General features: G+C 40.6%; 1 protein-coding gene across 1 annotated transcript in view; it reads left to right on the top strand.

Annotated features, from left to right (window-relative positions):
- The window catches only part of Dync2h1 (dynein cytoplasmic 2 heavy chain 1), a 298,798-nt gene that overhangs the window by 227,645 nt on the left and 55,507 nt on the right, over positions 1-15,646 (top strand). Inside the window, exon 81 of the mRNA XM_023709480.1 lies at positions 13,692-13,808. Coding sequence (XP_023565248.1) covers positions 13,692-13,808 — 117 coding nt within the window. The remainder of the gene's footprint in view (positions 1-13,691; positions 13,809-15,646) is intronic.

Genomic DNA, 15,646 nt, shown 5'->3' with positions numbered 1-15,646 from the left:
TTTTTTTTCTTTTTGTTTCCACATATGAGAGAGAACATACCTGTCTCTGAAATATTTCTCTTATCTTGGCAATTTACATTTCAATCCATTTTCCTACAGATGACATGAATTTGTTCTTTGTTGCTGAACAAAATTCCATTGTATTTATATACAATATTTTCTTTATCCATTCATCTGTTGGTATGCTGATTTCATAACTTAGTTAGTCCCCACAAAAGAGACCAAGTGTGAAGGAAGGAGCAAGGAAGCTTTTATTAGGAGCTCATAACCAACACCCTAGACTCTGGAGTCTAGACCCACAAGATGTTGGTCCTGGCCTCAACTTTGCTTCCAGGTTATATAACTTTTAGGTTTCCACAGTAACCACTTTACCTTACTACCTCTTTTTCAGGAGTTTTAAAAGAATGCCACACAGTTGCCACAAGTTTTATGTTTCCCAGACACTGTTGACCATCTGCCTGTTATGGGCCATTGTGGTTTAATGTTTGCCCCATTCCCCAATTTGTTCTATTTGTTCCTATTTTATGACCTTGGTTTTCTCTGAGTGGGCTTATGGTCAGCTACATGGGAGGGGGTGAGGGAGTGAGTTTATAGTTGAAGTGAACTTAAGTGACCCTCCCTTAAATTGGAGTCTCTTTTACCCCATCATTATGACTCTTGCATTCTGAATGCCTGTAAAATCAGACTTTGGATGGTCCCTGTAGCTTGAATATTAGCCAGGTTCCCTTGGATCATGGCTGCAGAAGCCTCCAACTTCCAGAATGCCTGAACAACCAAATCCCAAAGCCTACATAGGCTCTTCCTACAAAGCAGCTCCAAAGGCTTCTGAAGCAGATGCTCAGGTCTTTACCTGTTAGCCTTCCCATCGCTGGGACAAAATACCCAACACCTGGGATTTAAAGGAAGTTGGGCCACAGAGTGTGTGGATTCTGTCTGTGGTTCACTAGCTGTAAGGCGGATGTGGCTTGGCAGAGCTCAGGAGGTGGCAGAGTTCTACTCTGTAATGGGCAGGAAACAGACAAGGGATTGGGGACAAGAATATGCCCTTTGAGATCATGCCCCAGTGACCCACCCCAGCAGTCTGGCCCCAACTCTGAGCAGAAGAGTCTGCTCTGAACTTAGCAGTGGCCTAATTCATTGATGAGTACAGTACCGCAGTGATTCAGCCATCTTCCAAAAACCCTATCTGAACATGAGATTCTTGATTAAAACCATTCTGTTTTTAGATGTTTTTTTCTTCTTTAGGGAGCCTGCATACTGTTTCCCACAGTAGTTGTACCAGCTCTCATTTCCATCAACAATGTACTGTGTATGGGTTCTTTTACTCTGTGTCTTCCCAAGTGTGTGTGCTTTTTGTCTGATAATAGCCATTCTGACTGGTGTGAAGTGGACTCTCAGTGTAGTTTCAGTAGCTAAAACTGTTGAGCAATTTTTCATGTATATTTCTTTTGAGAAGTGTCATTTCAGAACATCTGCCAATTTATTTATTGGATTGCTTGTTTACTTCTTAGCTTTTTTTTTGAGTTCTTAATAAATCCTGGGTGTTAGTCTTCTGTCACATGAGTAGCTATGCAAAACTTTTTCGCATTCTGTAGTTTATCTCTTCACTCTGTAGATTCTTTTGCTGTGCAGGAATTTTTTAATTTAATGCAATCCAATTTGACAATTTTTACTCTTCCTTGGTATCTGAAGTGCTTCCCCCTCCCCACTAATTTCAAAGTTTTAAGTCACACATTAAGGTCTTTGATCCATTTTGAGTTGACTTTTGTACTGGGTGAGATATCAGGCATACAGTTCCAATCTTTTATGTATGCATATCCAGTTTTTCCAGCATTATTTTTTGAAAAAGCTGTCTTTTCTTCAGTGTATGTTCATGGTTGGTTTATCAAGATTCAGATGGGTGTATAATTGTCCATTTATTATTTATTTTTTCATATGGAACAGGTTGTATGTCATCCTTGCGCAAGGGCTACACAAATGTTCCCTGTATGGGTTCACTTTTAATATTAGGAGTGCCACAAGTGAGCATTGTGGATTTATGTCAAGACCTCTATTTTAGGGCCAGCAAGATAGCTCAGCAGACTAAGCACCTGCTAAGTCAGGCGTAGGGACTGGGTACACTGGGGTGTCCATAGGACGCCACACCGTGGCTGCTTCCAGTTTCTGCTCCAGTCGCAGTTCCGGTCCTAGTAAAGCCCTGTGACGCTGGCTGTAGAACTCAGAATTTGCTGAGCAATATTGCTGAATTTCTTCTGGACCTAGCTTGCTCTGTGAGTGCCTCCGCCAAACCCCCAACAGGATTTCAAGTCTGTAACTGTGCCTGGAGTGTAACACGTGTACCAAGGATCACGACCTGCAGTCAGCACTGGGGAGGCTAGGCTTTCCTGCGGCTTCCCTTGTGCCTGAGGTGTCCGGTTCCCCCTCCCTAGCTGGGGGGCCGCTGTGACCTTCTTGGTGCCTTAGGCTGCGTTGGCTTTCCTATTTTCTGTGCTGTCCAGATTTTCCATCACCTCTCATTGGTTCTTTCCGAGGAACGTGATGTCTACTTTGTTGCTTGTGTCCTCTCACGTGTACACCCTCATGAAGTCTGCCATTCCACAGCCGTGTCCTATTCATGATTTTTCCTTTTAGTGACTGTATTTGTCAAGCATCCTGCAGTGACAGCACCATTGTTAAGCTAAGAAAATTTGCTGCTTGAGAGGAAATGGTGTGACGTTTGTTATTTTTGAGCAAAAGGCTGAAAAATTATTATTATTTTCAAAAGTAATAATACAATTAATTAAATCTTAATTTTCCATTTCTTCAATTTAGCAGTGCGTTTGCCACAGTTGCTGTACTGTGTACTTTAGTGCTCTAAGATTGAAATACATTCTTTGAAAAATAATTTAGGAAGATTTTTCTTTGCCATTAATTTTGCCATGACATTTAGGAGAATTAAAATGTTTCTGACTTAAATATTGTCCTTAACCTCTCTCATTTGTGGCCCTTCAGAGTATTAAATTTCCTTCGTTGTAGACTAAAAATGTTCATGACAGGTTGTTCCGACTCTGTCTAGACATCCCCAAAGCTTCACGAAGTCATGGGGGACGTTCTCAGAAATGGCTGCATCAAGAGTGTGAGGCCGGGCCGAAGGGTGTGAGTGCTGCGCCTGCGTACAGGGGGAGGAACAGCACCGGTCATGCTGTCTTTCCTTGTTGATTTTGCTGTCTTCCATGGCCCTGAGTGCCGTGAACAGTTCTCACTCTGCCTTGGAACCAGCTGATTATGACTAAAACCTCTACAAACTGTGAACTAGATTAACCTTACCTCTTTTAACTTTAGATGTGAAATATTTTGTCTCAGCAATGACAGAAAAGTAACTAAGACACAAGTGAAATTTTGCACAAAAATAGGTAATTTGTCATTTAGTGAAATTCTGCATTTCTTCTGTATTAGTCAAAATTATTGTCCCATTCTATAGTATATTCATTCGAGTCTAACCAGGGAGTCTCCATTCTGTGTCTGAGTACTTCTGGGTCAGGGCATCTTCGGCTCATGATGAAGTCCTGGGGCCTTACGCTGCATTAAGGAGCAGCCAGCATGGCTGCCGCCTGGCTAGGATGTCACCGTGCGGTAGGTGCGCTGGTGCCGACGGCTGACAGGAAGCCGCTGGAGCTGTTCCTTCGCTCTGCTGAGAACAGGAAGTGACCCCTCCCCAGAACTATTCATGAACCAAATGAATGTTAGTGTGAAGAATGAAGAAGCTCATATTTATGAAGTTTAGGGCTTTAAAATAAAATTTAGTAATCAGGTATATGAAATGAATGAGACAAACTTTCAAATATATTGGTCGTCTTTAAAACCAGTGAAATAATCAAAGAAGCAAAACTTATCTGTGTGGTTGTCTTGCAGGTCACAGTGTGTTTTGAGTATGATCTGGGAAGCCAGTACTACCCAGCTGTAACTCTGCTGCACTCCAGTATGATTGCCTTCATGCCAGCTCCTGGCTGGAGCTCTGTAACTTTGAAATTATCTAATTCACACTATTGCTTTGTATTTGTCTTTCTTAGATTTGTCCCCATGGCACTGTAAAATCAATACTCAAATCTCTTTACAGCTTTTCTTTCCCTCTTTCTAAAAACTGTTAATCTGCAGTTATAAATGTGTAGTAAAGTAATTCTTAAGCTATCATAATTCCTTTCTACCTAAGTTAAACCTTGGGCAACATCTCTCGGTATGTTAACATTGGCCAGTTGCATCAAATTATCTGAGAAATTTGTCTAAAATTTCTATCGTGGCTCTATAAAATTAGATTATATGGGATTGAAGCCTTTAAATCTGTAGTTTTATAAATATTGCTTTCTGGAGGATTCTTAGATACCCTTAATATTGAGAGCATCTGCACACAGGGGACAGTAGAGTGGGTGGATGATTCTAGCATTCTGAGTCATGAGACATGCATAGCACTTTGGTTTTTTAAATCTGTTTCTAAAAAATGTATTTAGTACAGGGTCTGCAGGGTCTATAAGAGTCTCACCATGTAGTGATTCATAGTGATCCTCCTGTTTTCAGCCTCCCAAGCGCTGGGATTCAGGTGTGTGCCGCCACACCCAGTCTCAATCGCTGTCCCAGGGCACCCCAGGTGCGGGGCCAGTGAGGTACACCAGGGATCAAGCCCCGGCCACTGCACTGCGCCTAAGCAGGTGCTTTAGTCCACTGAGCTATCTGGCCGGTCCTGTTTCTAAAAATCTGATCAAAATATTGTCATAATTCTTCAACTATAGACTCAGAATTTAAAAAAAAATAGCAAAGTATTGTACTTCTGGAACATACTTTAAAAATAAGCTGTTCACAATTTGCTTTCAGAGACATTGAGCTTATAATATCTTACAGTGGTAAAGATAAGGACCAGCAATATAATACCCAGGTTTCTTTAATTCTGAAGTACACATAATAGTAGGCTATAATCTATGAATTTTGTTCTATAAAATATTTTCTTCACTTAACTGAGTACCTGGAAGTTTGAAATTTGATAGCTGTTAATTTTGCTCTTTCAATTAAAACCAGTCAAAGAAGAAGTCCTAGAGGTATATGAAAAATATATCATAGTATTAAACGCCTTATTTAAGACTTTATCCTTCAATAATTTCAAGCTGTGATGCATGGATTTAATAAAGTCAGTGAAATGGTGGAGGACAAGTGTTAGAATATTAAAATTATTCCCTGACTTTCTTTAGAAATCAATGAATCTTTGGAGAAATCTGAGATAATCTGCATGAAATTTGGTGAATGTGATTTTTCCTTTGCACAGAATTCTGTGTGGTTCAGAAAAAATGTTCTGTCTGTCACTTGAACCTTTATTTGCTTAAGCACTTGAGTCTTTCCATGTAGCTTTCAGATACAGGCAAAGGCGAGCTGGCGACTGGGCGAAGTTGTTCTTCCAGTTTAGGCTCCGCTGAGTCTATCCTGGAAATGAGGTTTTCCAGCAAGTAGGTGCACATTTTCCTGTTGTGTAGATGGTAGTAGAGAATTATCTTCCTACCAGCCACTCTCCATCAGAATAGAAGTGTTTGTTGTAGGGGTCTGCAAGATCCCACACATACGCAGGCCCATCTGTGCCTTCGTCACCTTTGTCTTCCTGTTATCTTCTGAATCCAGATGCAGCCATGCTGGCTGTATTTCTTTTGAGCTTCTGCTAAGATCCTTCACCCTTCACCTGCGCATTCACACATGATGTCCACGTGACCTAGTCTGTTACTCCCTTCAGGTTTCTGAATATTACTGTATCACATCCTGAGCAATTATAAAATCATATTCTTGTTCAGCACTTTTTACCTGTCTCAGTTACTCTTCTTACTTTGCTGGAACAAATACCCGACTCCCAAAATGAAGGAAGGAAAGGCTTATTTGGCTCACAGTTACTGGAGGTTTCAGTGCATGCTTAGCTGGCTCCAAGGCAGAGGGCACACGGCAGAGAGCAACCTTTCATGGTGGAGGCCAAGAGCAGAAAACACAAATGGGAAGAGTACCAGCAACAATGGCAACAGAGAGGAAGTCTGTCTCTTTTAAGTTGTATTCAGGCCATCTGCCCCAGGCTGGAAGTAGTATTCACACCCATGATCTTGGTACATCATGAGTTAATCTCAAACTCTACAAGTCTGCCCCATGATTGCATGAGGCTTTGAGGGGACAACTAGACACAAAAAGTAACAGTACCACTTATTCCCCCCAGCTTGCTTTAATTTTTCCTATGATGAGGTAATGCCTTTATGTATACTCTTTAATGTCTTTTCAACATAAATTCAATGCATATCAAAATAACAACATACTAACATATGTCATGGCGTGCATCTACCTGTCCCCCCAAAGCTTCACACAGTCATAGGTGCAGCTTTTTTGGAGGTGACTGAATTTAGAGTGTGTGACTGAGTCATGATGCAATGCTAGGATTGTAGCATTTCAGTGTAATGCTGAACACAGCAAAAGGGACAGAATGAGGCTTTTCTTCTCTGTCCGTAGTGTTGCTACCCTCTGCCTGCCTGTCATGAGCTGTTTCTCTTGTGCAGTATCTGTTTGCCCTGCCTGCCTCCTTGGAGCCGGCTGCTCACTGACTGTAGCAGCCTCTACAACCTGTAGCGGCCTCCTCCTTCACCTGTGGGTGTCGGTTGTTTGGTCTCAGCAGTGGGGAAAGTAACCAAGGTAGGGTGCAGTGTCAACTTTAAAAGCATAATATGAAGACGTCTGTGAACCACCAGCTGCCCAGATTGAGCGACCACAGCAACGCCTAGCAGTTTGTGGCTGTGTGGCACTCAGTGTTGCTCTGCCTTTATTCTAAAGGAGCCAGCATGCTGGTTTTGTTTACATGTTTAGAATAATTTTATACATAAAAGATAATTGGATATTCTCCCCTCACTTGTGCCTAATGCTATATTATTTAATTTACTCAGATTTTAAACTTTATAAAGATAGTATATTGGCTATGATGTCATAGGACTTGCTTTTTTCCTCCAACTTTGATTTTTCTAAGGTTTGTTTATATTTGGGTTGTAGTCTGTCATTTCATTATGTAAACATTATGCTTTTTTTTTTTTTTTGCATTTTAGGGAAGGGTCTACAGGGTGTTCAGGGTCTCACTACTAGATTGGACTCATAGTGATCTGCTTGTTTACAGCCTCCCAAGAGCTGGGTTTGCAGGCATGCGCCACCATACCCAGTCTCAATTGCTGTCTCAGCACACCCCAGGGCGAGGGCGGCATGGCAGGCCTGGGGATCAAACCCCTGGCCCCTGTGCCTGCTTGCAGGCACTTTAATCTGCTGAGCTATTTGACTGGTCCAACATTATGCAATTTGTTCATACATTTTCTTATTGATGGACATTTGGTTTATGCTTTCTGGTCATTAAAACAGTGCTTCAGTGAACATTGGTGCATAAATCTAGTACACACATCCAAGAATTTCTCTAGGGTATGTCTTTAGGAGTAGAAGCATTGTGCTAAGTGGTGTTTAGGGGGCGCTGGTTACTCATGCACCAGCAACATATGCCATCCATGTCCTCTTAATTGCATTATGCTAAATGTTGTTGGATGCCTCAGTTTCGCAGATCTGGCAGGTTAGAATGTGGTCCCATTATGGCCTTAACTGCCATTTTTGGTTACTGAGGAGACAACATGGTTCCACATGTTTACAAACCATTTCTATGTTTTCACTTGGAGAAACAGCTGTGAAGTAGATAGGGCTCCAGGCAGCAAGGTAGAGGAGGCGTGGGGGATGTGAAGCTGTAAGCTGGCTGCAGGGGCAGCTAGAGCCCCACGTCAGCCTCGCTGTGTGCGGCTTGTGGAGCACAGACAACGTGGAGCCAGACTTGACGCAGGCAGAAGGGCTGGAAAGCAGCTGCCGTACACTGTAGCTGTAGCGAATCCCCTAGCTCAGAAATGGTGGCAGCTTTTCAGAGGCAGTCTGAAAAGTTAGCGACCAGATTTATGGCTGGTTTTATAGTTGTAGAGAAGTTTCTGCGTGTGTTCTCTGTACGGGTTACAGTGCTAGCTGCGTACTCTTTTCCTCAGCATGCTTTGTAGTTCCAGAAGCTCATTACTTTTTCATAGACTAAATAGCAATTTCACAACGCAACTCATGAAAATGTGCTACATTTATTCTGAAAATACAGTTATGCTTTTTCTGTTGCCACAGAATTGAAGACTAACTGCTAGTGTAGTCAGTTCAGCAGCATTGCACGGCCCGGCTTTTCTGAACCCAGCAGCTGTGCTGCTCAGCAGCTGCGGTGAGCCCGACCCAGCGGCTTTTCATCAGTTCATAGACAAGTCGCACGCTCCTGTTAAATTCATTTTTTGAAGTCGGGAAGCTTAAATTATATTTCTGTTTTATCCTCCTTCTGTTTGCATATACTGATCCATACTTGAGGAGCCTGTTTGCTAGTTGCTACTTTGCCAGTAGTATAATCACTACTAAATCATTACTACTAAATGTACTTTTATTTTCTAATTCTGGGGAAAACATATGACTTTATACTCTTTGCACTTGAGTTCTAAGACCATTCAAAAGAAAAATAGGTAGGGAAAGATTAGCAGTCTGTTCATGCTCTTCTTTTTAAAATATTTATGTTGAAATTACATTGTGAACTTGATTTTTCAACTGGTATGTTATTATTTAATAGGAAATTTAAAAATGTATCTTCATTTGAAATTAGTAGTTAAAGGGAAAGAATTAAGTACTTTTAAAATTATACTTCATAATTAAAAAATTATCTTTATAAAAAATAAACTGATGAAAGCTTTTAATCAAATGATTCTAGATAGTAAATATGGGAGGGATGGTAGAGTTTGAAAAATCTCTGCTTTAGAACTTTCATAAAATAAGTGATTAGGACCTCATTAAAAACTGAACCCATTAAATGGAAATGGGGAAATTTGCAAGCCAGGTGCGCCCAGCCTTCCCTGGTGATGAATGTGCATCATGAGAGGTCGCAGATACTGCACGCTGCCATGCGCCGGGGAACACGTGTGCTGCAAGTGTTAAATACCTCATGGGGACTCTAGTCAAGCTTTAGAACTGCCCGCCCATTAAAATGAAGCACAGGAAAACAAGCAATTTGAATTACACCCCAGTATTCAGAAGGTGGACTATTTTGCAAGCTAACTGACTCACTTTAATAGACAAATTAATAGCATATAGCAAAGGAAGGCAGAAAGAGTGTTCTATATTAAAAAGGTACTGTACATAGCAACTTTGTAACCTTAGTATGGATCCTAATTTCTGTGCTACAATTAAAACAGATTTTGAGACAATCAGGGAAATTTAAAAATGTGTTGGGCCATATCTGACGCAATCTGATTTTTATTGTTGGAAAAACTAATGGCCTTATGGTTATCTTTTGGGTCTGGGCCTGGGATTTGCTTTACAACAGCCAAGGAATAATAAGAAAAGACCACAAACTGGAAATGGGTGACGCAGGTGCAGGCAGTGCGGGCAGTTGCTGGATGCAGGCGGTGGCTACGTCCCCCTCACGCTGCGTTGGTCTCACGCTGCACTGGGGGGCAGGCGCCTCTTCGCTGTGAACAGGGAAATACGAGACCAACACAGCAGTCTTCCGGTGTCCTGAGGAGAGCAGTCATCTGCTCTGGGAGCAGAGGCGGCTGGTGAGGAAGAGGGAGACAAAGCGTGGAGAGGAAACATTGGAGGATGGCAAATATTTTTATTATTTTAAAACAGGACCTCACTAAGTTGCCTGGGCCAGACGTGAATTCACACTCCCTTGCATCAGCTCCCAGAGTGCTGGGATCACAGGTGTGCACCACCTGGCATGGCTGAGTGTTTATTCTCTAACAACTTGTAGTCCTTGGGTAGCATCCAAAGCCAAGGCAGTGATGACAGGAACTGGCCCTCTGTGTGCACACTGGCAGATCGATCTTTTTTCTGTCCAGAATAACCAATATTGTAATATCCCTGTGCCGACTGTTTAATTTTCCTTGTCAGTCTGTGAACTGCCTAGCATTTCAATACTTCTCCGACTTCAACAACATTATTGAAGCTAATTGATCTTCAGTCACTAGCACATTCTAGATGGTGCCCTCTGATAAAATTTGAATGTGTTTACCTTTATGGGTCCATCAGCACAGCAAGCTAGTGAACATTCTCCTCAACCCCCAGAGTTTGCTTGACACTTTGGAGTCCTCTTGTCTCCCCGACCCCCAGGCAACCAGTGATTTCCTTTTTATCAGTATAGATTAGTTGGCATTTTCGACAGTTCTATATGCCAAGAGAACACAGCTGAGTGCTCACCTGTTGGGATGGCTGCCTTCCCAACATAATTATTGTAACATTAATCTACTCTCTGACTTGCATCGAGAGTCGGACCCTTTACTGTTAAGTGGTGTGTGACCTCTTATACAGGTACACCAGTTTTATTCTATCAGTCATTGAAGGCCATCTGAAGGGCCTTTTATTCATTCAGTCATTGGAAGACATTAAGATTACTTTGTTGGGGGCTTCTAAATTGACATGCTGTAAACATTTGCTTTTATTTCTCTTGAGCAAATACCTAGCAGCAACAGAGCTGGATCATATGATGGGCACATTTAATTTATTAATTAATTGCCATAATGTTTTCAAATATGGTATACAGTAAATGTTTTTTATAGTATAGAATCAAGATCTTATGTGTATTCAGTATGCATCTATGGACTTCAGTATAGTTATGTAAGATGTCTCTTATTTGTAGTTTTATCAATAGCAAAGAGATTTTACTTTCAGCAAGTAGGACTGCCAAGCCATTGATGACCCAAAGTGCATCAAAGCTTCATGACTATTTCTCCTAACAAAACATAAATCAGAAATAAAATCAGTAGTTGAGAAATCAAGATGTGAAAATCAAATGAGGGAAGTGGTTAATGCCCAAAAGAGACAACTTGTGTGCTGATATTCTATAAAGTTACTATATTATATAAAAATTTATTTTCTTTACTTCATAATAGCCAAATGAGAAGGGGAATATAATTATTTATAAGATGCCGTTTTTGCACAGTGTTAGCTTTCTGTCTGACAACTAAATGCTGACGTGAACTGACTTCATGAAGAGGAAGGTTTAGTGCTGCTGAAGGTTCACAAGCCTGTGGGAGCAGGAGTTATTGGTTTGGTTTGTGGTTGGGGCCCTGGATGGTGGTGCATCATAGTGAAAGCGGGTGTGGACAAAAGTAGTCATATCTCAAAAAGGAAGAGAGAAAGTAGGCGGGGCCAGTGCTGCTCCTCTTGTAACAATCCTCTTGCAGTTTCAGGAGAACCACCTCGGGCCCTACTGACCTAAGACTTTCTCAGTAGGCTTCGCCTTCCAGTGGTTTCGCCATCTCCCATCAGTGCCAGGCTGGAGACCACTCCTTTAATTACAGTGGAAGGGACATTTAGGCCATGCCCAAACCAGAGCAGTGTCTTACAGTAAAAACATTTGTTGCCAAACTGAAGCAAAGATAGTGCTAACATGCCTTTCATTGGTCTTTGAAATGAGAATTTGTGAAGTAGAAGTAAAAGAACCTGCTGCTGCTTCTCTGTAATTCATAAGATCCATAAAGAGCCCAAAGGATATCAGTAGGATGATGTAAGCTGGTAAGGCTACATTTCTTCCATCTTTGGCATCATAGTAAGACAGTATAATTGAAATAAGTTTGTTTGCTTGTTTGTTCGTTTATTTATTTATTTGGTACAGGGTCTTGCTACACAGTTCAAGACTCGTAGTGATCCTCCTGTCTTAGCCTCCCCAGCGGTGGGATTACAGGCATGTGCTACCATGCCTAGTTTTGGTGACCAGTGAGGTGCGGGGACCAGCATGGCATGCAGTACTGGGGATTGAAGCCAGGTCCTTACCTTGCCAAGCAGGCACTTAGTCTGCTGAACTGTGTCCCCAGCCCGAGAAAAGCGTTTTAAATGGTTTAAAATATTATAAACCAAGTCATTTTATCTATAAAAGTATGTTATAGTTTTTGAAAACAAAGGATGTTCTACTCTTAACTCATCCTCATTAGTAAGAACTCTTGGTATTACTCTCTGTTCCTTACAAATTGTAATGGTGTTTTTAAAGTGTGAAAATATCATATATTGTTTTTCTAGAAATAGAAAACATGACCTGTTTTAGCTTGCATACATTTTTCTTAGAAGTTTCTAGCATCATGTATAAAAACTATTTGTATTCCTTTTCTTTATACTTCTTTTTTTCTGTCACATTTGTCAAATTTAAGACAGAAATAAGTGGTAGCAAATGTTACCAGAGTTAAAATAGCACCCATTCTACCAAGTAGTGATATTTTGTAGTCCAGAAAAGCTGACAAATTAGGTGCTATGGTAGAGTTCAGTTTGAACAAATGAAAATAATTTATCAGAAAAACACAATCAAACACTGAATCACCGTAGTTTTTTAAGATGAGGAGATCAGTCAAAAGTTCTAAGAGTAACTTGAGTTTAAGAGCATGATTGTGGATGTTTAATAATTAAGTAGTACATTCATTCTGAAAGATTTATAGCCCTCATTATGAATTTTGCTAACATAAGAACTTATCAACTATGAAACCTAACCCAACTTGTTAAAAAGGAAAAACAACTTACATCTCTTAAAAATTAGAAGCAGAAAAATAGCCAATGTGATGCAAACATTGAAGCATACTGCCTCAAGAAAATATGTGCATTTTTGGGGATTCATTTTATACTCTCAGTGACATAGCACAATTTTAATATATAGTTGAAATATTTTAAAGTCATGTATATCTCACTGATTTTAGACACATAGTACTTGTGATACAATATTGAGCATATTTGTTAATATTCTGGGTACTTTTTAGCAAATAGTTAAGGAAATTGATTAATATTCTTACAATGGGAGCCATTAACACTATAAGAATTAAATGAAATGATTGTAATGAGAATGATGACATAGAAGCTAGTAATAAGAAAGCTACGGAAGTACATGTTCTAGGTAGGAATATTTATTTACCTTGCTTCATTTTTATCAGTTGACCTGTATTTCTTTCATTGGAACCTTGTGTGTAGAGGAAACATTGAAATGGATACTTAAAATTAATATAGAACATTAAAATTTAGATTTATGAATAGTTTCTTACCAATCAGTAATAGCTGGTATTTACTGAAATTGGCTTGCCATTTTATTCTTGTCATACCATTTATCTTTGCTGTCACTTTACATTTTAAAAGAAATCGTCTTCATCAGCAGTTTGAGATTATGAAGTTTAAGGCAAACTGAAAAACATGGATTTTAAAAATGAACAAATAGATACCATGAAGTTATTAATAATGGGTAACTAAAGCCCTCTGCATAAATGAGCAGCTTTCTAATATATAACTTTACTGGGTTTTTTGTTTTATTTTCTTTTGAGAAAGGGTTTCAGGTAGTGCAGGCTGTCCTTCCTGTGTAGCAATTGTTGGCCTCAAACTTGGAATCATATTGGCTCAAGCTTCTGGGTGCTAGGGTTACAGAAATTTACTGCCATGCATGGCTTTACATATTTTTTTAATTGTTTCCCTCAACTTTAACTACTTAAATAGTAAAATATGAAGCCAAATGTACAGCTACCACAGGATTAAATCCTATTTGTAATATATTTGACAATTTTATGTATAAAATATGCCTATTTTTGGACTATACTGTTTCTATTTGGAGTTATTTTCATCTGTTTGTAATTATTTTATTCATTTAGGTTATTTCCAAGTTGAAAATCTTGGGCAGATCAGTAACAGCTGGTTCCAAGTTTGACAGAGAAATTTGGTCTAATGAACTTTCTCCTGTCCTCAGTCTCTGGAAGAAACTAAACCAGGTTAGTAGTGAATATTCTCCACATATTTTTAAATAACCTTTATGTTAGTGTTCTAAATCTATGTTCTGCTCTTCTGCTGGAGTCCTATTGTTACCAGATTCTGAGGTTCCATAGACTCTTCTCACCTCCTCAGTGTTCTAAACAAACAACTGAACAACATCCATGAGAAGAGTAGCCGGGTTTTACACTTAGTAAAGGTAAGGGGACAAGTATGTCCTGCAGAGTGAGAATGGCCCACTGGGAGAGTTTACAGCGACCAGGAGGTTAACGGGTGGGGGGTGTTCTTTTGTACCCCTCGTGTTTCAGGTTGATGTCAGATCTAAGATGTTTTATTGAAAACCAGCTTGATTTCTCACCAGCAAAATTGAAGACAGGACTTTCTGATTGGCCCCAGGTGCTGGGTATGGGAGCTGTATTCTGCACATGTAACCCGAATCTCCACGATGGGCAGGTCACACACACTTGCTCAGCTGATGGGCCACATCCAAATATCGTGCCTCCCCGCAACCAAAAGAAGACATAAATCCCCAAAGTTCTTTATGGAATATTGAGGGTGGGGAGGTTTCTGTCTTCATATAGTGACTTCTGCCTGAAAGGGGCTGTAGGCCTGCCTAGGGGGGCATTCTGTACTCTCCAACTATCTTGGGGTGCTGGGGCTCCCAGGCTCAGTTAGAAACATCCATCAAGACAATGAGGAAAGTAGTAGTATCTGTATGTGAAAGACTGCCGAGCAGCCTGGTTGGCAGAGGAAAGCATGGTGAGCTTGCCAGGGGAGGCGCGGGCTCGAGTCTGGATTCCATGTCAAGTCATGAATGGATAAACTGCACCGTTAGGTTGGGGCTGCAGAAGCCAAACATGGGAAGAAGCAGACTGGAGTCTTTCCTGGTCTGTCTTAAAAGGTGGGCTATGATGGATCTAGCAGTTACAAACATTATTTTCTGTATTATTATTGGTGACAAATTTTCTAGGTTTTGTTGTAATGCTTCCTGTGGGGGATGAAGCATGACAGAGAGGGATATTAGGTAAACTGCAAGGAGCCTGAGTGTTAGCAAGATCGTCCACGTTATGGACCCAACTCAGCGCATGAGTCCCAACACAGGTGCCCATTTACTCTGTGGTAGATTACGGGTCATTAATGACTCACTTACATGAACCTGGAGTGGTGTTGGAGCCCTGATTTTTGAAGAAGGACCTCGGGTCTTCTAGAGCCTTGAAGGCGTACCTTGTTTCTTTCAGGTGGTCTTTTTCCTCAGTTCAGGTGGGGCTGACTTTAGAAAGGTGAACTTAGCTATTTGTCTTTGCTGCCTTTACTGCAGTGAGTTAACACTTTCGTATTGGCCCAGATTAATAAGGTGTTTTTAAGTGTTGTGGTCTCTGGGTCCACTACCATATCAGATTATAAAGGTCTCCTATATCTCTCAAATGGACTCAGATATGGCCCAGTTTCTTGGGGTATTCTGAATCTTCATAAGAGCCATTGGGCAGCAATCAAAGTCAAGACTCAGAAGTCTCTTAGTTAGGTTTTGCTAAAGTTCACTTTAGGATGTTTGGCTCTTTAGATCCTCATTAAAGACTGAGGTCTCCATTCAGATTAGAGATGATACTTTGTTCCTAAATCCTTTGTCAGAATTAGGGAACTGTCCCATTTTTACTGGTAAATCTCTTCCTAGTAAGGGAATAGGATACTGTGGAATAATTAAAAATTTATGTGTGAATGTTATGGTTTGTGTCTAGGTGTCCCCCCAAAGCCTCATGCAGTCTTGAGGTGGCTTCTGGAGTTTGTGATTGATTACTGTGGAAGCCTCATGCAGTCTTGGGGTGGCTTCTGGAGTTTGTGA

Source organism: Octodon degus, unplaced genomic scaffold (assembly GCF_000260255.1).
Source record: "Octodon degus isolate 3935 unplaced genomic scaffold, OctDeg1.0 scaffold00012, whole genome shotgun sequence".
NCBI lineage: Eukaryota > Metazoa > Chordata > Mammalia > Rodentia > Octodontidae > Octodon > Octodon degus.
Note: the sequence above shows the minus strand (reverse complement) of the source record. Positions and strands in the feature narration are given on the sequence as shown.